Here is a 23728-nt window from a genome sequence, read left to right as displayed (position 1 = left end):
TTACCTAGTATGCATTCCTCGCATATGTCAATTTCTACTGACTATAAACCTAATAGTTTCCCCATGAAATGCATAATCTTCATTCCTTTCTCACTCATGTGGCCAAGTTTCTAGTGCCATAGGTTGGAACTTTGGTTGCTTGCTGCAACTGCAATTGTACAACATGTCTTTGTTGTCATGTAAAGAGTATCACTCTTCTTTCCTCATGCAACCACCAATGCACCATTTGAAATCTTCCAATCATCAGCATGGAAAGTCGTGGTGTAGCCTTCATTGGCAAACTGCCCTACTGAGACTAAGTTCTTTCTCAGGTCGGGAATATGCCTGACATTTTTCAGCTCCCAAACATACTCATTCAACTTAATCTTCACTACACCTTTGCCTACAATGTCACAAGGTTGATCATCACCGAGATATGCTTTACCAAGGTTTTTGGACACACATTTCTCAAAGAGTTCTTTCTACGAGGTAGCGTGGAACAATGCTCCAGAGTATAACACCCAAGACCCTTCCTTGCTCTCCAAAGAACATAGCAATGTGTTATCATTCCCAGTGGTGGAAGCAATATTTACTTCCACCTTCGCCTCCTGATCCTTCGGCGTTGTTGCACTGGATTTAGACCTTCTATTCTGAGATCTACCTTGATGGATTGACCTACCACGCCTATTTCCTTTAGGTCTTCTCTTACCTCTGTAGACAATGTTGAAGAAGTCGACGCTTCACCCGACGTTTTTCTTCTGATTTTTTTGCTGAGAACTAAATCACGAAGATCATTGAATTTTAACTTATTGCTTCCTAACGAGCTACTCAATGCTGTAACGGTGGCATTCTATCTTTCTGGTAGGGAAGACAAAAGTATCAATGCATGTACTTTTTCGTCAAATTCAATTTCAATTGAACTCAACTGAGTTGTGATTTTATTGAGTTCGTTGATATGTTGAGTTATTGATGCTCCTTCTGTCATTCGCAAATTGAACAAATGTGTCATCAGATGCACTTTATTTTAGGCCGATGACTTCTCGTACATACTGGCGAGAGCCTTCATAAGACCTGATGTGGTCTTCTCCTTTACTATGTTGAAATCAATATTTCAGGATAATGTTAATCGGATAACTCCAAAGGTTTTTCTGTCGAGAAGTTTCCACTCTTCATCCCTCATAGCTTTTTGCTTCACTCTTTCAAGTGGTAGATATAAAATTTTCTGATATAGATAATTCTCTATCTGTATTTTTCAGAAACCAAAGTCTTGGCCATCGAACTTTTCAATTTTCACCTTCCCTTCATCTGTGGCCATTGCTCCCACTCGAATCTGGTTATCTTTGGGTTGTTATTGACTTTCTCTACAACCTTGCTATGAAACCAGTTGTTGAGAAATAACTACTAGATTTAACGAGGAAGCAAATATAACAAGACACTATTTTTAACGTGGTTCACCCAACTCTGGCTACGTCCACAGGTTACTGCAGATATTTTATTATAGGGAGAAAAATACACAGGGTATTTACAACACTCTCAAATCACAACCCATAACTCAATCCAAGCATCATAAACCCTTGCTTTGATACCAGTTGTTGAGAAATAACTACTAGATTTAACGAGGAAGCAAATATGACAAGATATTATTTTTAACGTGGTTCACCCAACTCTGGCTACGTCCACAGGTTGCTATAGATATTTTATTATAGGGAGAAAAATACATAGAGTGTTTACAACATTCTCAAATCACAACCCATAACTCAATCCAAGCATCATAAACCCGACAAAGTACTTCTCCAGAGGTAATCATCAACGGCAGATCAACATAGCAAAAGGCAAGAAGACAAGGTAGGCCCAAAATACCTTTCGACCAGGTATTGTTGACCAAGAGCGAGCAGACGATGCAGCTGGTCAAATTGTACACAGAGAACAACGACCTCTCCTTCTAGCAGTTTGTGGTATCCATGGTCAAGATGGGCAACATCTCGCCGTTGACTGGGAAGAATAGAGAGATCAAGAAGCACTGCAGGGGAGTCAACAGCAGCTGAGGATCGACGACGGGCAACAAACAAAGTTGGACAATGGAGAGTTCCCTTTTTCAACCGCTCTCCCTCTTCTACCACCATGCAAAAAATTCGCCAAAGAAGAAGACACACACTTGAGTACAGTACACCCCTTCTTTAAAAAAAATGTCGTCGGTGTCCCATCTCCCATGCCTTCTCTGACAAAAAAAATACGGTGTTCAAATATTATTATTGCCTGTAGGCCCTCGAATTTTCCATACTGCATGGATTTGTGAAGCAGTTTAGCATGCAGAGCTATTTGGAACCATCCCAACTGAACGATCAATATTTCATTTTCTTTCATTAACCTTTGACGAGGACGCATCTCTTCTTCTTTGTCGTTCGGAAGGAAACAACCGAAACGTCTGATAATCTTCCGCGGGATTGAAACTGCATTAAATGGTTAGCTGGAGAGGATCTATTTCTTATCTGAGGTTGCATATCCAACATATCATTTATCACATGGATCTCTTTTACTCTTTTTTTTTCTGGGTTGTCTACAGTTGACACGATGCAAGATCTACTACTGCTCAAGGGAATTACTGGAAATGAAGCTGTAAATCCTAGAACATCGATGTGTTCTTTCGATTGGTGGAGAGTGGAATGATAGTAATGTAAAAAGGTTGACGTTATTAGAACCAAGATCAAAGATGATTCCAATGTTGGTGGAAATCAAACTTAAGATCTTCGTTGAACCGACAATCTAATTAAGCACTTTGCTTGTATTGTTAAACTGACAACCTCACCCACCACTATGACTCATTGAGGGCAAATTTATGTTGATAAGACCAGTAGTCACAGCCATATCCTCTGATTAAGACAATATATGGATTTGTTGCTTGTTAGATTTAATGAAGTCAATATAATTAGGTAAAACAAAAAATATTATATCTTAATTATTTTGTCAATTTTTTTAAATTAATATTTATTTATAATTTAAAAAAAAAACAACAAAAGGGGTTGTCTAATAATTTTAAAAATTAATAAAATTTTAAAAAATAATTCTAATAGCTCTTTCTTAGCAGTTTTTCGAAGAGATTGACCATAATTTAGGAACTATCAAAAAATTAGTAATAATCAAGGTAAGAAGACAGTTGTTGACCTTTTAATTATCTTACAATGAACATATCTTGTCAATCACACATACTCACCCAATTGTGCAGGACAAGACCAAGACCACATTTGTATTGTATTAAAATGTCACAACAAAGAAAAAGTTGTTAACATCATATATCAATATTGGCAACTTTTTGAACTCTTTAAGACCTTTTTTAAGATTCTTAAAAAAAAAAAAAAAGGTGCAAAAAGGTTAGAATTGGATACTAATTTTATTTTTTTTTAAGAAAACAAAAGACATTAATTAACTATCATGTTTGTGTTCACTCCTAGGTGACAACAACCTCTCCTAAACAATCAGTTTCAAATCTGGTTTCAGTCCAATCAGGTTAGATCTGATATATTGGTTTCAATTAGGCCATCTTCTTATTTTTTGTGTATATATATAGGAATCGGTCGGTATTCGATTGGTTGATACTACCTAAGTAAAAAAAAATTACCATTTTTCATAAGAAACTGATTGAACCCTACTGAAGGTATTCATGTTTTAAGCCAAAAATTATATTCCTAATGTGGGACTTGATGTGGGAACCAAAAAAGGATCTGGTTCAAGTTCAATTGAGTTGAACCGATTGGTCCGGTCTGATTTTGACAACACTGATACAAACATAAGAACATCGATACTGAGAAGGTTATAATAAAATTCTATTTTCGTCACACATTTGGAATTTGAAAATAAAATTCTAAAGGTTATAATGAAAGAGGGTGAATAGATCATATTCATAACTCTGGACCAACCCTTCTGTTGTTCTTCAAGCTAAGTACTTTCGGAATTTAACAAAACGTGTAAGAAGTATCTATAGTTGTCTTTATTGATTTAAAACCGGGAAGATGAGGACATTAGTAGCATTAGAAATACAAAGGGAAGCATGGCATTTGTGTTTTTCTGGTTCTCCCTTCAGTTCTGATCTCTGTCTACGTGCTTTAATCAGCAATAAACCTCCTAGGTGAACTGTCGCCTGGTGGAATTGGATTTTATTTCACACCCGTTTACAGATAATAATATCCCTTTAAACAGGTCTTAACCCATGTTTTAATGCAGCATTCCAAACTATATCAATCTTATCAACGTCGAGGGCGCCGACTTCATGGTGATTCCAGCCTTCGAGCGAATGAACAAGACCGCCGGCGTGACAGGCATGTACTACTCCTCGTTCTAACGTGTACTGATTCAGGTTGTCATTCAAGTATTAATCACCTCTTTTAAGCAAGTTTAAAGGGAAATTAAGAGCAATGGCGATGAAGAAATCACTTACCTCGCATGCTCCTAATCCTTCCACGTCTTCGGGCATTCTCATGGCCGCCAGTTTCCCGTATGTGCAATCTCGCCGGAAGGGGAAGATGGGCGGGACGACGAATTGGTGGAAACAAGTGCCCTGAGGAGCCCACTTTTGTTCTCTTGGAGAAAGCCACTTACCCACAATCCATGTCTGATTATAACAGTAAAATCAAGTAGTAGTGGGTTAACAGCTTAAGAATAATACTTGTCAATCTTGAGCTACAAGTTATCACCTGGCAATCCCGTGCAGCTTGGTACTTGGTGACACGAACAAGGTATTGCTGGAATTCCTGCGGAGCTTCTCTTTGAATTGCTTGGAATCTCTCAGTAGAAAGGGTCAGCATCTGCATAAATCATCAAATTGCGTCTAGTTATAGGAAAACTTACACACGATCTTTTTCTTTTTTTCTTGGAAACAAACTGCGAAGCCGAATCAAGATTGTGAATCGATTACCAAAACTCTAACTCTCTTGCGGCAAAGGTAGAGAGAAATTGCGCGGCCTAACTTGGATGTGGCCCCTGTAAGGAACACCTCCTTGCAGTCCTTTGGAATTTCGTTTAGAATGACGGCTGCTGTCAAGGTGTTCCCATGTACAACGCGCACCCTCAAGTCTGGATGCTTCTTCACAAACAATGTCCCACCTCCATTAAGAGACTCATTCTGCATTCATAGAAGAAGAAATAAGTTTGAAGCAAGTTTTTACTGGAACTGACTGAACTTTACTCAATTTGAACTCCAAAAATAACATCCAGAGATAGGAAAAAAAGAATGCCGTCTCACACTTATCCCCGTTAGTATAATCTTTGGCTATAAACTTCATATGGAGTAATTACAAGTCACGCAAAGGCATACAGATACAGACGGATTCCCACCTTATTCAATGCCGCGAGGCTGATGATCTTGACACCCAATCTATCTGCCCTTAAAATGGCTTGTTCGATCTGGTTATTGATGCCATCTTTGGCAAAGGGTAGGAAGTACTGCCACGGAAGTGCAACAAGACGTCAAGAAGCGATATCAATCGCTACACTAAATTCCCCCACAAGAGGGGAAAAAGAGAACAGGAGGAAGAAGATAGTCAGGATGAACTGGGGGTATCCGACCTACCTGAAATCCGTAGCGAGGAACGACCCACGTCTGGTGATAACGGCCTCGCAACATGTAAAAATAGCAGAGGAAGGTTTTCGATACAGCCCACATAATACACATGCAGCAAAATGCGAAGGGCCACATAATGAAGAAAGCGATGCGAGGCGCAAAGGGCAGGGAGCCGAGGGAGCGCAGTACAAAAGGAACATGCAGGGACGAGAACACATCAACAATATGGGCAAGAAACACAAAGTCCGGAACTCGATCGTTTTCACCTGCAAGGAAGACAATCTTAGTTAATAAGATCACTAAGATTACTACGGAAACTCTAAAAACTGTTCAGAAAAAAAAAAGTGCTTCTTGTATCAACTGAACTGCTATTTGATTTTCATTATAATCAGACCATGGTGGTTTTAGTTTATAAGATCACTAAGATTACTACGAAAACTCTAAAACTGTTCAGAAAAAAAAAAAAAAAAAAGTGTTTCTTGTATCTACTGAACTATGTTGGCTTGTGGAGAGTGCTTGTATAAGGGTCACACCTGAACTTGTCTTTTTGTGGAGATCCCATGATCTGTCATTCAGAGTATTGCCTAGCTTGTCAAAGAGAGGCATAAACAGACAGAAATTTGTATTCATCTCCGTGTGGTGTAGACTATGGTATCTGCATAAACATATCCAGAGAAAGAAAGATATTGGTGAACACTTGCTATCTGAAAAAAAAGGTTTATTTAAGACGTAAAGCAACGTACTGTTCAAAAGCTTAGACGAGAGAGGAAAAGAGAAAACATAGAAGTATGGTTTCTTGCAGATGGAAGAAAGAGCATTTTGCTCAAAATAAATGGGAGCCAGAAGCAATAAGATCGTGGTCCCAGAAATTTCCAGACTGAGAAAATTGAAGCCTCTCAGAGTTCAATAAACACTAGCAACTCCGGTTGGTGAGTAACCACTGGAAAGGAGTTATCTCTACATCGTGCTCTATAATAAAGGAAAGACGTATCTCCCTGCCACCGCGTCAGAACCCCGAAGATTGAATTGAATCTTCCGGTTTACATAAATTTGCCAAAGATCCAGCTTTCTCCATTACTAAATCAAGTTAATATGACAGATCCTCTCTACGAAAGAGGGTAGGCAGCCGGTAACCCATTATTGCGAATGGCCTCTCCTTCCAAAAAAAAATGTGTTTTACATATAATAAGGAAGGGATAACAGATGGGTTATTTAAGTGTGCAGCCAAAGAATGACAGACAAATCACTTACGTAGGCGTGTAGAGAAGATGCTTGAGGAATGGAAGAGTCTTGAAAAGGCCGTGTGGCAGCACTTCAACGTTGCTGTGCCCCATACATCTCAGAAAATCAAATATCATAATATAGGAATAGATCAAGCTTACGGAGCCCACTCCCATTAAAGAAGCTCCCAGTATGGGCACTGCCGTTACCCCACTCAAGATGAGGTGCTCTAATGGCGTCCCATGTCCAGCTGCATCATAAACAAGTCCGAATTGGACAAAGAAGGATTAAAAAATATCGATTTGAAATGAAATATTTCTCTGAAATGGATTTCAAGAAGAAGAAAATATATTAAAATAGAGAGATGGGATGAGTACCAGTGAAAGGCTGGGGCACCGGAGATGAATGGTGAAGAGAATGGTAATGTGTGAAAAGGTAACCAGTGTGTAAACGCTTGTGAAACCAGTAATACAGAGGTTCTGAGACACCCATGTGAAGAGCCAGTGCAAGGACAAAACCTTTCCAGTTCAACAAGGGGAGATCTCTGAGCACGGGGAAGGTGTAACAGGCTATGGCTGCAATCAGTGCTTGCAAAATTAAGAAGTTGTCCCTGCTCAAGGAGAGAGAAGATGGACAAATAGAGATCCATGAGCAACTGTTAACAAAAAAAGATAAAAAAAAAAAAATAGAAACATACAAAACAATAAGCAATAACTGTTACCAGTTCCATTCACTGTCAATCTGCTTAAAACCTACACCTTGCTTAAGAATTCTCCTGTTTCTTGTGAGGAACAGCATGTTACTGTAAGTGCACCACAGCTGATGAACTAGCCCTCTCAGGCCAAATATGATGAGAATATGAAGACACCAGGTATCTCCCATGCCGTCTCCATACACAAATGGATAGATAGCCTTGGCAAGAAGCGGGCCATATAGCAAATACTGAACCAATTTTGGGAATAAAAGAAAAAGGAACAGGGTCAGTTTCTCTCACAGAAACAAAAACCGTAACCAATCAAACAATCAGAAGAGAGAAAAAAAAAACAGAAGAAAGAGAAGAAGAAGAAGAAGAAGAAGAAGAAGGAGAAGGAGGAGAAGGAGGAGGAGGAGGAGAAAAGAAATGTGTTTTGCCTTGAAGCTTCCTAGGTTTTCCCATGGCCAGGTTGACAATGGAGCGCCCATGTTGCTCCCACGTAACAAAAACTGATGTTTTCTGTTTTTTTCTTTCCCTGTGGCGTCCCTTCGCTGGTATTCTGAGATGACTGCTGGTCTACCTCTCTTCTATATAATATTATGAAAAGCAGACCAATGGACAAAACCAGTCGATTCAAAAGAGAAACCAATAGACAAAACCCAAAAGATCGAAAAAAGAAGCCCAGCGGTACCGGAGCAGCTCACAGACGGACAATCTCACACAACAAGCAAAGTGAAGAAAATGGCGGCGTCCCACGGTTGCCGCTGCGTCTAGATGACCGTCCGGTATCGAAAACGTTGGGCTCTCTCCTTTTTAGCTTCTAAAAGATCTCTGTACGGTTGAACCTCTGTTTGATCTCTCCTCCCATTTCTCCGACCCCAGAACCACTATTTAATAGCTATCCCAGCCGACCCTCCCTTCTGATCGGTTAAGCCTCCTAATCAATGCTGTTTGATTTTTCAACGCTTTGAAACAGTTTGCATCGCATCATCAAGCTACATGAATTTATCGCGTTCCCACGCGTTAGCTGCCAGCTGGATGGCTGGGCCGAGTGATATACGCTGAAATCAACGAGAGCGACACAAGCAGCGAGAGTCGTTGGGTGTGGCTTCCAGGGAGAGAAACGCCGCCGTGGCTCCTATACTGGCCACGTCCGAACGGACCTCCTCCTCCTCCTTCTTATTATTTTCTACCGCAGCAGAGAAGGGAGAGAGAGAGAGAGAGAGAGAGAGAGAGAGAGAGTGAAAGGGAAATTTCTTCGAGCTTCAGCCTGTCGATCGACTCCTACGTACCCAGTCCGAATCCCATAGAAGCCTAAACTGCTGCTCCACCAAACCTCTGCTGGAAGAGAGGAACCCTTCTGTTTTTTTGCAGTGTTTCTCGTAATTATTCGGGCCATGACGAGAGGAAGCTTGCATTTTCGTAGTTTTTCTCCCAAACATATGCTTTGATGTGACTATTGGACGTAAGAGGCTCACGGCACCAAGTCAAGAACGAAATTATTTATCAGTAGTAAAGAATGGACTGACACACATTTGAGTGATTGATGCGTGGTCGGTCCTCAACTGAAGATGGATTACGAACAGTCTCAAATCAGAAAACAGCTCCTCCAAGATCAGTTTACAGTTTATACTCCTCCTCCCAGTTTTTAAATTATTATTTTTTATCACCAAAAGGATATAAGTAAATATTTAATACCCTTAAACTTCAATTTAAAAAGAAAAACAATTGGTCGCATGTGACAGTTTGATTTGAAAATGATTGATTCTTGCCTACTGTTTTACATAAATGTTCGAAAATAGAGGAAGAAAACCGAAAGGAAAATACATTTAGAAATGAGCTCTAATTGAAGTTAAATTTAAAGACTCAGTAAATGAGGTAATTAATTAAGTCACATGGACGTTAATACATCCATTTCAGTCTGCTTTAGTGCTGGGATTATCTGTTCTTCTTTTTTTTACTCTTGTGAGGTCAGGACACTTAAAGATTGATCTGGTTTTCTGAAGTAAAATGTTGCAGAGGAGACGCAGCAGTGTACATAGTTCTTGCAAGCGTAAACCAGGGCATCTATGGGGAGTTCAGACTGCTTTATCTTTCATGTTTTTCCAAGTGTTCTTGGCGAGATACTTGTCTGTGCTCTAAATACTGCAACTTTTTCATGGTCAATTCTCTGAAAGTGCTAACGTGAAATGCTTTATAAAATGAAGAAAAATTGGTGGAAACCAAAACAATTCGATCCCCTCAGCTTAGATTAAAGATTTCTTCTCCTTTTTTTCCAAAACATTACTTGATACGATGAAGCACACGATAAACAACTATGATTCCCACAGAAAAGATTTTTTGGATCATGAAGAAGACTGCAAAGAAGACGCCATTATAACAAAAATCATCCATCTTCACCAGAAAACCTCTCCGAATCACCTGAGACTCCAACACGGTCGGAATTCTTATATGACTACAAGACCGACTTCGCCTGTTTCCTACCTACGCCACCGACTTTGCCACCTCTGAAGCAGTTGGATCAGACATGGTCAGAAACGTTAACAGTGATGATCCTCCATGCAGAAAGTTTGAGTGGTTCAAAAGAACGGATCTCGTGGTTTACAGTTCCAACTGATCATTTGAACAGGTCAGTAGTTTCATCATTCAAGCTACCTGATTTCCATTCATTGCCCACTACCATCCAACTATTCAAGTTACATGCACCGCATTTCCTTAATCAAGTCTTCAAGCTGTATTGATAGATGGATCTCCCACACTTTGTAGGTTGTTGCTGGTTCTATGGCTTCTCTTCTGTAAATCAACCAACAAGACAAAGAGTCCCTAACACGAATTAAAAAAACCTGGTCCTTTGAAGCTTTATTTTGTTTCTTATTTCTTTCTTTTTTTTTTTTTCAGTAATAAGTTTTGACTAGCAATGCTGCATGAAGATGGAAGCTAATTGTTAAAATATGGAGGGTGGCTCTTCCCATCTCTCTCCCATGTGCCATTTCCTTCTCCTTTTGTTCCACTTCTTCCATTCCTCTCCCACTCTCACAACCACTCCATGCACGTTTCACTTTATTGCTCAGTGAGGGTGCAATCTCTCACATAAATCTCCACACTAGCCAGGTCGTTTGCTTCTCCTGGCCATCTCTCTGGTGTGGTCAGCCGCAAGGTAAGACCCACCTCTACGCATAAAAGGTTTACTGTGCTCAAGTTTGATGAGTTCGTTGGTTCCCGATCTCATCAACGGAGACTGGAGAGCCATAGGAAACAAGAAACTTCCCTGGTTTGCTGTGTCTATAAGAAGATTTCTTGTTGGGGAATTTTAACAAATAGTCTCCCTTCAGTCTTCTAGTACTGGGTGTGATGGATGCGTTGAGAAGTGAATTTACTCAACTGCCTGAGGATCTGTGGGAGATTGGATCACTTCTCCGCTAATAGTAATTTCATGGAATATGAAAGTATCCTTGGCATAGATAACAGCATTTTCACAAGGTCTTTCTTAAGCACTTGAGCTTCTGAATACAATAACTTTATATCATCTTTACGACTTCCCCATAAGCAAAATCAGCCAGAGACATACCATGAGGCATGTGAAAAATTCTCAAAACCGGTACAGAATTTCCTCGAAGACCTTGATCAACAGAAAACGAATATTTTAAACTTCCTCCGCCTTTTCATCATTTCTTTTGAGGTGCTTTGCTTATGTAAGAAATTAGGAACCTTAGACGGGTTTCTTGGCATTGGCATTTCTTGTCGCCCATAAATTTTACATTTGATTCATGCATGAGGCGCGATGGCACCATGCTTTACATTTTAAGGTCGTCTCATGTGCTAGTTGCAGTATAAGGTGACGATGGTTGAAAGTGAAGGTGCCTAATCCAATAATGGAGCGGTGGATGGTATGGATACAGTTACGGTGATAGGAATTAAAGACGGTCCGTAGTTTCCGGCCGTGGTCTCCGCAAGCCTTCCCTCCCATTTGCCTTCCACATGTGGGTGTTGAAAGTTTAAACACTAAAACTTTCCTCATTCCTCACTCCTGGGTTGATATGGGAATATCATCGAACAGTTTGAATGGATAATTCAAATTGCCTTAATTTTTCTCTGAAGCAAAGAAACTGAACCTATGACCTATGAATCTCAGGAAGGACGAGGAGCGAATGGAAACAAGAAAGAATATTAACAGAAGAAATAAACGTGAACTGCACTCCCTTGTGCCTTTTATTGATGGTCCAAAGGAGGAGACAGAGAGACGCAGCAACAGCTCACCGTCGAGTACAAAAAACGATCAATATTGAGCAAATGACTGCAAAATGATCGAGGAGTCATAACTTGGTAATATGTCCTCGAAATTAAGTCAAATCATCACTGAGCATTGCCTGGTTTAGAATCCAATGATATTCATTTGCTGAATAATTTGGTGGCCGATGTAGGCGAGGCAATCGTGAAATCACTGCAATTTTATTTTCTTGGTTTAAAATGGAAATTCCAGATTTTGGAAATCCCTGGACTTTGATGGGGCTTCGTACAATTCAACCAGGATAAAAAAAATCCCACCCCATGGCTTCAACCAAGAAAAAAAGAAAACTCCATCTTTCAAATGAGAGAGAATTTCAATTCACGAGTAAATAATGGTGTCCTCTTTCTATTCTGGTCAATAAGGGAAAATGTTGGAACACGGATTACCCAACAAAAAATTCAAAAGGGTGGCAGAGAATATGAATGTTCATGAATTAATGTACCAATTAAGATATCATGTTTACTTTATACGAATAAATTTCGTGAAATATCTCTGGATGAGATAACTACGAATTCAAATCATCCGTTCACATGGAACCTCTACGTCCTGTTTTATTTAAGCCAGAGGAAGAAGACGATGATAATGGAAGAAGATAAAGCCTTGCCTTGCCCTTATTAATTTAAAGATGACAACAGTGGTTTTTGTGATTAATACTCATTCTTTAACATTTGTCACTTTCACTTATTCTTCGATAAATAATCAATTAAAAACAGTTTACTACATCCTGGTCTCATCCTCTGTCCATCTCCGAGTTGTTCTTCAGACATTCAGAAACAAGTCCGGAAGAAGGAGCATATAGAATGCTGAACCGCAAGTTTACTTGCAAGAAACTAAGCAGAATAGCAGTTTACTTGGAAGAATGTAACTCGGAGAAGAGTAAGGAAGTAGTAATTGAAGTTAAAGCAAGGGCTTGAGCATTGACTGTACTGGGCTCTGATTTCGCATTTACAAGTTTCCTATGGAAAGTTTGAATGTCACTGTTTCTTAATTGGTTAAACGGGAAGGAAAATCGATTACTTACAAGAAAGTAAACAAAAGTCGTAGTTTACTTGCAAGAAAGTAACATCTTTACGAGACAACAGTACAGAGTTGTAAAAACCTTGGAACAACTCGGCGAAATTTGCAGGCATCTTTCTAGAATAAGATGATCAGATCATGAACGTAGCTCATCATGCAGAAAAGACGAATTCAGAGCAATCCCGGGAAAGACAGGTCATATGGACTACGATCATCAAACCAGATGAAAGATGATGAGTCGCAATCTGTTCAAGTAGGTGCTTAAAAGAGGTGACTTTAATCAACGAAGAGCTCATCTCGATCGGTTTCATTACGTATTCGTTTCGTCCCACTCTTATCACAAAACAGATCAAACATTTATCTACCATTTCGCGGCAACAGCTACGTCTCTCTTGTGCTGTACCTTTCCGATCGCAACTAATGGCGACCAAACCATTTCTGTGCAAAGCTTAAACAAGCATCGGCTGGAGGGGTTAAAACTGAAACCAGAATGACATTTCTTCAGAAAAGGCTGCGTCTCAGATTTGCATACTTGTTTTGCTCGGGTGTGTACAGAAACTTGATTAGAGATGGAGGAAGCTAACAGCTGCTGCCGCTCCTCTTTATGTCTTCTGGATTATACTATTTAACGTTTTTCGCTGTCCTTTTGTCTGTAGTCTGCACCATCCTCCTCTTCGAAAATTGCTTTTTCAGGACAAAAAAGCGCCCATTGAAGAACTGAAAATATCTTATGGAGTACCAACATGGAACACTCTCAAAAGTTGCAGTGACTATTCACGGATGGACAGAAAAACAGCAAATTTGGTTCGATCACATGGAGAAAAAGTAGGTTTTACTGTGAGAAATCAATGCCAGCGCGAGCATCCATGTGAAGTGATGCCAACCCACCGCTTTTTTCAATTAATGCCACCCCATTTTTATAAGTAACACTATGCGTTTAATAAGAGGTTTAATGGCCTTATTATCGTTTCGACGTACACAAAGAACAGTAAAACCACACCAGAGCCAGTGAGAGCGCCATTCCGATGGGCCGCCGAAGGCGAGTCTGTATCACGAAGGCTGTAATGTAACTGAAACATCAAAGCTTATTCAGGTCAGAGGAGCTTCCCATACTCCAGCCCAAACCTTGGAGTTCATGGGTGATTTAAATAACTGCAAGCCGACTGGCAGAGACCCATTCTGCACTCTCAATTAAGGAAATAATATCAATAGGGATCAAAATTCAGGTTCGAGAGAACTGATTATATCTAACTTGGGAGAAATCAACAACTGTCTCCAGCCATGGAAGTAAGAAGAAAGAATGAAAAAAGATGTAGAGAAAAAGTCATTGATGTTGGAATTATGGTTTCAAATATATAATTTATAAAATAAAATTACCATGATATTAGAGGCGTGGGGTCCATTTCTAGATGTTGTTATTGAATGTTCAGTATAGGGAATAATGGCCAACACATCCCCCTGTAGAGGTAGATTCATTGGGTGCATTGATTGGACACATCCCTTGGGCATAAAGAGATGTATCTCTCTTGAGGGGATGTATCTCTCCTTAAAGGATGTATCTCTCTTAGGGGATGTATCTCTCTAGAGGATGTATCTCTCTTAGGGGATGTATCTCTCCTTAGAGGTTGTATTTCTCTTAGGGGATGTATCCTTATGAATAGTCATAAGTGTCACACCCTTTGGAAATCTATAAATTCCTCTATGGTGTTACAAGTGAGGCTAAGGCTATTTGCACACCCAGTCTGGCTGAACGGGAGCAAGCTTATCACTTGTAACGAATTATCAAAGGTTATCTTGTGCACTTCAAGTTATATTTATGTTCTTCAAGATGAAAGGTACGCTCTCTTTATTCTTATTATTTTAATTCTATGATATATGTATGGCTCTCATGATAAGAAAAATCACGGAGGATTTAATATTTATTTCTATGATATTTATTTTATTATTATTAGACATCAAGTCTAACAAATACAAGTGAATAATGCCTCTGCCGGTATCATAGAGATAGATTTTAAGTTTCTATATTTTTTCCATAATTGTTTTTTGGATTTTTTGGCGGGCCTGCTGGTGCCTGCTTTGCGAGCTACTGTGTGCGGGCTACTGTGCGCGGGCCTACTGCGCGGGCTACTGTCCGTAGGCCTGCTAGTGCAGGCTTGTGCGGTTCGGGTGGGTAATGACCTAGAATCATGGACCAAACCGGGTTTTTACTAATATAATGAATCAGAATGTGTTTTAAAGGTTTATTATTACCCAGAATTGTATTTTGAATAGGATTTCCATGTTATTTGGCTATTTGAAGTATTTATAATTAGTGTTATTGCATGCCTTGTTATATATTTATGTATTTGTATGTGAAAATTAACTTAATTATATAATTTACAAAATCCCCAAAGGGTAATGCATTTTGTATAAATTAAATTAATTTTATGTGTGTTTATTTTGAGTATAATTTGTTTTATGAGTTATACTAATTTTATTATATGATTAGCAAAATCCCCAAAGGGTAATGCGAATTGTTTAATTAGATTAGTATGTTGTAAATTAATTCATATGAATCCCCAAAGGGTAAGTATGAATTAATTTATTTGTTTGTTTGTTGGTTTGTGATTGTTGGTTGTTTATCATGTGTGGAATGATTTGCCTAGTAACTCTCATGAATCCCCAAAGGGTAAATGGGAGTACTAGATAGCTGAAATGATTATATAATTATGTATGTTCTCCCAAATATTGAAATATTTTTTGGATGACAGGAATATCCAGTAGTGGACATAATTTTGCTGAGTCCCTAAACAAAAATGTACTTGATGGGACTAATTATGTGAACTGGTCACAACAGGTTGACTTAATGCTACGAGGCTATAGGTTTGATAAGATTATCAAAGTGGATACTCCTCCTCAAAGACCTTCCCGAATAAACTACCCTGATAATCTAAAACAGTATAAGAAGGACCTTAGAAAATTCAAGGAATGGGATAATGCTAATGAAATTTCTAGGTCACATATTCTTGGGGCTCTAAGTGAGAATCTCTTGATGACTTATTTTCATGTCCCCACTACAAAAGAGATTCTCGACCAGATTGAGGCTAAATATGGTAAAAAGTCGTCCACTCATATGAATAACTTATGGCAAAAGTTCACTTGTGCCAAATGCGAAAAAAAATGTTGATGTGAGAAAACATGTAAATGACATGCTTGCCATGGCAGATAAGTTACAATATCATGGTAGACCAATGGATGAAGAAACTAAAGTGATCACCATTATTAACTCTTTACCCAAATCTCTCAAATATATTCAAGACTTTTATTCTTTGTCCAAAACAAAGTGGACTATATTTGATTTGGTTAATATGATCGACCACCAGTCCGATAGACTCAATCCAAGTATTGAGTTAGATAAACCTTCATCTAGCGTTAACGTAGTTTTGAAGCCGAAGAAGAAGAATTTTAAGGGATAGGACTTTCGATTTCAAAACTTCAAGGACAAAAAGGTCAATCAACAAAGGGTTGAAGTACATGCAAATCAACGTGTTTGCTTCTTCTGTAATAAGCCAGGACATATAAAGAAGTATTGTAGGGCTTTGAAAACCATGCAAGAAGGGCAACAGGAGAACAGCAGGCTTCAAGGAGCTAAGAAGGATTGAGGACAAAACAAGTTTTATTTACATGGGAAATGATGAAAAGGCCATTGTGGAAGGCATGGGAACTTACCGACTAAAGCTTGTTGATAATAAGTTTTTTTATTTAGAAGGTTGTCTTTATGCTCCTTCTATGAGAAGAAGTCTATTATCTGTATCTTGTCTTGAGAAACTTGGATTTACATTTTACTTTGGAAGTGGAAAGTTTCTTATGTTACAAGATGATAAAGTTATTTTGAGAGGTTTTCGAAATTCTAGTCTATATCAATTGGAACTTAGTGGAAATATGGTGTTCAATGTTTCTACTTCTTCGGATATTAAAGAAAATGAATTGTATTTGTGGCATTTACAACTAGGGCATATAAACAAGGATAAAATTACAAGACTTGTGACACAAGGATTATTGAAAAATCTTTCACATAATGATTTTCCTATTTGTGAGTGTTGTATATATGGGAAAATAATAAAAACACCTTATGAGGAATGGTCAGGTAAAACTCATAGTCTTAACCATTTTAAAGTATGGGGATGTGTTGCTCATGTTTTAAAACTTGATCCTAAGGACAAATTGAAGGCTAAGACTCGAAGATGTTTATTCGTTGGGTACTCTAAACGTTCGAAAGGATATAGGTTATATGATCCCAAGGAGAAGGTGATTATTGAAAGTAGACATGTAAAATTCATTGAGGATAGATTTGATTGTGATGAAGATTTAGGTATGAAGTCTCACTTGGAAGAATGTGTTGAAATATCTTCTTCTGAATCTCCTTCTAATATAGAGAATTCTACCCAAATAGATATTCGAAGAAGGACTAGAAAAACAAAACCTAGTCAACTCTTATCATCTTCAGATTTTTATACCTATGCTGGAGAAACTTATGAAAGAACAAGGTTGAATGAAGATGTTACTGATCCTGACACTTACGAGGAAGCACTCCTTGATGTGGATTCTGACAAGTGGAAGTCGGCAATGGAAGAAGAGATGGACTCTATGTATAAAAATGAAGTTTGGAAACTTGTTAATCCTCCTACATCGGTTAAGCTCATTAAGTGCAAGTGGATTTTTACAAGGAAGAGAAATGTTGAAGGTAAAGTTGAAAGATTCAAAGCTCATCTTGTTGCCAAGGGTTTTACTCAACAATACGGGATTGATTATGATGAAACATTCTCTCCTGTTGTACGAATACAGTCTATTCGAGCTCTCCTGGCATTGGTTGCATTTATGACTATGACTTGTTCCAAATGGATATTAAAACCGCTTTTCTAAATGAAAATTTGGATGAGAAGATTTATATGGAAGTGGATGTTTACAAGGAAGAGAAATGTTGAAGGTAAAGTTGAAAGATTCAAAGCTCATCTTGTTGCCAAGGGTTTTACTCAACAATACGGGATTTATTATGATGAAACATTCTCTCCTGTTGCACAAATACAGTCTATTCGAGCTCTCCTGGCATTGGTTGCATATTATGACTATGAGTTGTTCCAAATGGATGTTAAAACCGCTTTTCTAAATGGAAATTTGGATGAGAAGATTTATATGGAACAACCATGTGGATTTGTTAGACCTGGAACTGAAGCAAAAGTGTGTAAGTTGAACAAGTCTATTTACAGTTTGAAACAAGCCTTAAGATTATGGAATATCAAGTTCAATGAAGCAATTACACCGTATGGTTTTACTCAGAATCCAGAAGATCACTGTGTTTATATAAAAACAGTGGGAGATCGCATTGTTTTTCCTACTTTATGCATAGATGATATTTTATTAGCCAGGAATGATATTCAGTTACTCCAAGGTATAAAGACATGGTTGTTTCAAACGTTTGATATGAAAGACCTTGGGGAAGCTTCTTATATTCTTGGCATTAAAATTCTACGGGATAGATCTTTGCGAAAATTGAGTTTGTCTCAAGAGAAATATATCGACACTCTTCTGGATCGGTTTCACATGTCTAACTCTATACAAGGTAAAGTACCTTATGATAGCACTAAAAAGATGAGTCAGGTGGATTGTCCTTCTCACCTCAAAGATAAGTTGAACAAATCTAAGTATCGATATGCTTCTGTTGTGGGAGTTTTATGTATGCTCTTATATGTACAAGACCTGATCTTGCTTATGTTGTTGGGATTCTTAGCCGGTTTCAAGCTAATCCAGGTTTCACTCACTGGGAAGGGGTAAAATGGGTAATGCGCTATCTAAAAAGAACAAAGTCAGATGTTTTGACTTATCAAGCGGACAAGTTGGAATTGGTTGGTTATTCCGACTCAGATTATCAAGGATGTGTTGATACCCGAAAACCTACTTCTGGTTTTATCTTTATGTTTGGAGGAGGTGACATTTCTTGGAAAAGCAAGAAGCAAGACTGTGTCACGCAATCAACCATGGAGGCAGAATATGTGGCTATGAACTTAGCTACAAGGGAGGTTGTCTATCTTCGCAAATTCTTGCAAAGTTTACTAGTGGTAGACTATGTGGAGCGACCTATTCCTCTCTTTTGTGATAATGAATCTGCTATTGCTATCACGAAAGATCCGAAGTGTCACTCCAAGGCTAAACATATCGAAGGAAAATACCACTACATACAAGACATGCTGAGGAAGGAGGAAGTTATTATTTATAAGTATCTTCTCCGAATAACTTAGCTGATCCACTAACCAAGTGTCTTCCCGTGACCAGTTTCACTTTCTATGTGGGGAACATGGGTTTGATTTGTTTATAATTGATGAGACCAAGTGGGGGGACATTGTTTTTGTATGCATTGTGGTCTCAATAATTTGTAATACTATGTATGTCATGACATTGTAATTTATATTCCATGGAATGATTTTGAAAGAATGCATATGCTTTTGTGTGATAATATGAGTACTCAGTGTATGCCTTGAGATTCAGCCTCCCTATTAGGTATGCACTTGTACGTGTATATGTGAGGGTCTCAATAGGGAACGACGGTTGAGTCTCTAAATTGTCCAGGCCATTGGGACTGCATAGGCACAACTTCCTTTACGGCTAATACTCATGCTGGTATAGAGCTTTACCCTGAGCTCCTTAGGTACTGAGTATGCTATGGACAGTGAGATGCCTTGATATCCAGCTTTTCTATTAAGTATATACTTGTATGTATATATGGAAGGGTCTCAATAGGAAGGTAGGGTTGGATGTCTAAATTATTCAGGCCTATGGTATTGATTAGGCACAGTTACCTTAGTGGCTAATACTCGAACTGGTACAGAGCTTTACCCTAAGTTCAGGTCCGAGTATGCTATGAATGGAGACCGCTGAACTGGCAAATTTGACAAGTATGGATTTGGTTTATTCCCCAGCCTTGGATATCTAAGATCTATATTGTGTAGGTCCGGGTTAACTACACATGTATATTAAAGTGTTTAAGGTAATGCCTATGGTTATGGTATAGTTTTATGTGTCAAAATTGATTTTTCATGTTTTTTCGAAAATCGGAATTTGAAATGGATTTGAAACCAAGTGGGAGTTTGTTAGAATTATGGTTTCAAATATATAATTTATAAAATAAAATTACCATGATATTAGAGGCGTGGGGCCCACTTCTAGATGTTGTCAGGGAATAATGGCCAGCACATCCCCCTGTAGAGGTAGATTCATTGGGTGCATTGACTGGACACATCCCTTGGGCATAAGGAGATGTATCTCTCTTGAGGGGATGTATCTCTCCTTAGAGGATGTATCTCTCTTGAGGGGATGTATCTCTCCTTAGAGGATGTATCTCTCTTAGGGGACATAAGTGCCACACCCTTTGGAAATCTATAAATTCCTCCATGGTCTTACAAGTGAAGCTAAGGCTATTTACACACCCAATCTGGCTGAACGGGAGCAAGCTTATCACTTATAAACGAATTATCAAAGGTTATCTTGTGCACTTCAAGTTCTATTTATGTTCTTCAAGATGAAATGTACGCTCTCTTTATTCTTATTATTTTAATTCTATGATATATGTATGGCTCTCATGATAAGAAAAATTATGGAGGATTTAATATTTATTTCTATGATATTTATTTTATTATTATTAGACATCAAGTCTAACAATTGATTCATTGATTTCTAAAGTTGAAGGTAATGAACTTCAGGATTCCATGGATTTAGCTAAGGGATTCAACATAGATTATACGAATAAGATTCCTTTGGTCTATTCACCTGCCTCGATGCATGGGTCAGAGAACATTCATACAATTTCATGGACAGTCATCATTGATGTAGATTGACAAACTGGTATCAGAAGAGAGAATTAGATCATTGTCTTGCTACAGAGCAGAGTAGAGTAAAGTGAGCAATTCAATTCCCTTTTCATTTTAGACTCTCCCCGTCTGTTGAGGACAATTTTCCTTAATTTAGTCAGTCAGAGATGACTATGATATGGGAGATAGGACGCTTGCAATCCTGCGTATCCTTCCAAGGCTCTTACACAATTTGGTCCCTCTCAGTTCTTCCTTAAATGACAGCCATAGCAGGACTTGTTTATTGCTCGGTATCTACTGGCTGGAGTTGCAACTGTAATGTGGATGAATATGATATCCGCAACCAGGACTGTCGTCGTCTTATCATGTGAAGAAACAAGAGGCAGCGTCGGATTCATTTTGCAACTCGATCCTATTTCTGTCTGCGCTGTATATATTCATGTAACGGGAGGCATATTTCTGAATCCGTGAGAAATAAATGAATAGTTCATTGTTTGTTATCGATTGAGACAAATGGCATGTTTAAATAGCTGTAAGCCAGAATTGGCCGACTGGATTGCAGTTCATCTATACTGCTATTACTCTCTCCACTCGAGCTGCTCTTACTGTAGGAATCGGCCCAACGGTCTTTGTTGTTTACGGGCAGGCTATATCTGCTCTTGTAATGGCGCCTAGTGCTACGTCTCTCTTTTCTCCCTCACACACACACTACTACAAATAACTACTCATCTCTCTGAGGTTTGAATGGAAATTAATGGAGTGCTCATACGCCCCCGTGTTTCATTGCTACTGTAGAAAAGAAGGTGCAGTAGGAAAGGAAGTGAGGAGGTTTTCCCTTCTTGGGTACGTTTCAGTATATTTGATTTTCTACTGTCTAATGTGGTAAAGTGGGAAATTGGGAAAGTGAATCACTTTTTCATGTAAGTGTGTTCAATGGAAAGTACTTTCTTGTGTTAGTGCCCAAAATAAAAAAAAAATGTAGTGGAAATTACTTTTTATAATATACCTAAACAAACATGGCTACTTTTATAATTTCTAATTTAATATAATATTAAAATATATTAACATAATAAATAATTAAGTAGGTTATGTTATTAATAAATTAAGATAGATTGTAGTTTGGTCTAAATTAATTCAATAATTACGAGTTAAAATTAAATTCTTAATTTAATTAATTATAAAATGTAGAATTCTCAAACAAAAATATTCTTTTATAATGTCTAGATACTTATCAAATTCTTACTTTAACAATATCTTAATTATCACTCTTAAATTAGTAATTTAATATAGTATTAACAGTAATGAATATAATAAATAAATAAATATGATATTTTATTAATAACATGAGATAGATTTTAGTATAATATAAATTAATTATAAAATTACAAAGTAAAATAAAATTATTAGTTTAATTAATTATAAAAATAAATCATAAAATACTTAAACAAAGATGGTTATTTTTATAATTTATAAATAAATATCTATATTAGCTTAATTCTGATTTTTAAAATGTCTATGTTAATAATGCTTAATAAAGAATTAAAAGGGAGAAGAGGGTTTGGTCGGCGAGAGGGGGAAGAAAGAGTGGAGTTGAAATAACGACACAAGAGAGAGCGAGAGAGCGAGAGATGAGGGTTGGGAAGTAGAGAAGGTTGAGAGAGAAGATGATGAGGAGAACTTCAAGAGAGAGGAGGATGCAAAGAGTGTTAAAGCGGGGTCCACAATGAACTTGAACGAAGTTAAGGTTTTAATTCATCTTACATGAATTGATTCAACTTCAACTCATCCTTGGGTGTTAGTATACACGAGTTCAAGTGCACTGAAAAACAAATTCCAGTGTTAGTGCCCCAAAATAAAAAATATAATATAAATAAGAGAATGAGTAATATTCTATAATATACTTAAATAGAATATATACCTGAACAAATAGTTAACCAAAATAAACATGGTTACTACACTTATAAGTGATTTAATGTGTATCATTTAAATATATTAATAAACTAATTAATGAAAGACTATATTATATTACTGATGGATTATAGTTTATTATAAATTAATATAATAATTATGTGTGTCTAAAATAAATTATAAAAAAATTAAAAAGTAAAAAATAACATAAGGGAATATAATAAATAAATAAATTATTTTTTAATAATATAAGATATATTTTAACATTAAAAACCACTAATTTAATACAATGATAAAAAATAATGTCATAAATATATATATATATATTAATTTATCAATAACATAGTATATATTTTTACATATTATTAATTAATAATATATTGCCACAAAAATTAAAACCATTGGTTTAATTAATTATAGAAATGGGATAATTAAACCAAAAAAATTTATCAAATGTTTACTTCAAAAATATTTTAATTACAACTATTAAATCACTAATTTCATATAATAGTTACAAAATAAATATACTGAAAAAATAAAAAATAATTATTTTATAAATAACAAAATATGGATAATGAAGTTATGACGCGGATTAATTTTTCCTAACTTAGGAAAAATTAAACTAGTATCGTCTTCCTCACAACACCAATAATAGGGGGAGACAACGGCAGGCCAACAGGCAACGACGACAGAGGCAGCGCTTTGATAGTACACCGAGAGGGAGAAGCGAGGGAAGTCAAGAGACTCTTCAACGGAGCGGTGGCACAACTATGTGATAGAGGCTCGGCCTCTCGTGCTTTGTGATAGCAGCTCTGCAATGGAGGCCAAGAGGGAGAAGATAGAGGGAAAAAAATTCGACGGAGGAAAGCCGAGAAGGGAGCGAAGATGAGAGGAAGAAGAGGGGGCGAAAAAATTCGTCGAGAGAGGAAGGCCGAGGGAGAGGGAGAACTGAGGGAAATGAGGGAAATTTTTTCCTTCGAGGGGAGGGAGAAACGCGTCCAATGTGAGATTCATGTAGATGATTCTCAAAATAGGTATGAATCCTAATTCTCCCTTTTTTGCCTGAATACATTACCTGACATTCAAATGAAGATGATATCATTTTGAACTAACGGCCTAATCGAATGAACTGAGTAATGTAGGAATAATTCATGTTTGATTCATTTTGGACTCCCCCCCCCCTAAGTGTGCGAGTGAAAGAGAATGAACTAGCTTTAGGGTCAAAA

At 37.6% G+C, this 23728-nt stretch overlaps 1 protein-coding gene across 1 annotated transcript; it reads right to left on the bottom strand.

Annotated features, from left to right (window-relative positions):
• Window positions 1-3942: 3942 nt before the first annotated feature.
• On the bottom strand, window positions 3943-8313 carry LOC137949846 (very-long-chain aldehyde decarbonylase GL1-1). Its single transcript, XM_068796054.1, has 11 exons — window positions 7886-8313; window positions 7476-7696; window positions 7132-7364; window positions 6785-7004; window positions 6067-6188; window positions 5543-5799; window positions 5308-5415; window positions 4889-5095; window positions 4668-4778; window positions 4412-4585; window positions 3943-4321 (listed from the first exon to the last, which is right to left on the bottom strand). Exons 1-11 carry the CDS (start codon window positions 7934-7936, stop codon window positions 4166-4168), a joined length of 1860 nt encoding a protein of 619 aa, XP_068652155.1. The 5' UTR covers window positions 7937-8313; the 3' UTR covers window positions 3943-4165.
• Window positions 8314-23728: the final 15415 nt, after the last annotated feature.

This window comes from Aristolochia californica, unplaced genomic scaffold (assembly GCF_029961685.1).
Source record: "Aristolochia californica isolate CCGP_79_NKW_82.1479 unplaced genomic scaffold, dmAriCali1.0.hap1 SCAF_14, whole genome shotgun sequence".
In the NCBI taxonomy this organism is placed as follows: Eukaryota; Viridiplantae; Streptophyta; class Magnoliopsida; order Piperales; family Aristolochiaceae; genus Aristolochia; species Aristolochia californica.
This window is presented reverse-complemented; position numbering and strand designations above follow the sequence as displayed.

Bases quoted from the DNA above. Each gene is read 5' to 3' on its own strand.
- LOC137949846 (XM_068796054.1), bottom strand. From the start codon at position 7,936: ATGGGCGCTCCATTGTCAACCTGGCCATGGGAAAACCTAGGAAGCTTC. The intron at 5,800-6,066 runs GTGTGACCCTTA...TCTTCCTTGCAG, and splicing joins CCACAAAAAGACAAGTTCAG to GTGAAAACGATCGAGTTCCG. The intron at 4,322-4,411 runs GTAAGTGATTTC...AACCTGAATCAG, and splicing joins AAGGATTAGGAGCATGCGAG to TACACGTTAGAACGAGGAGT.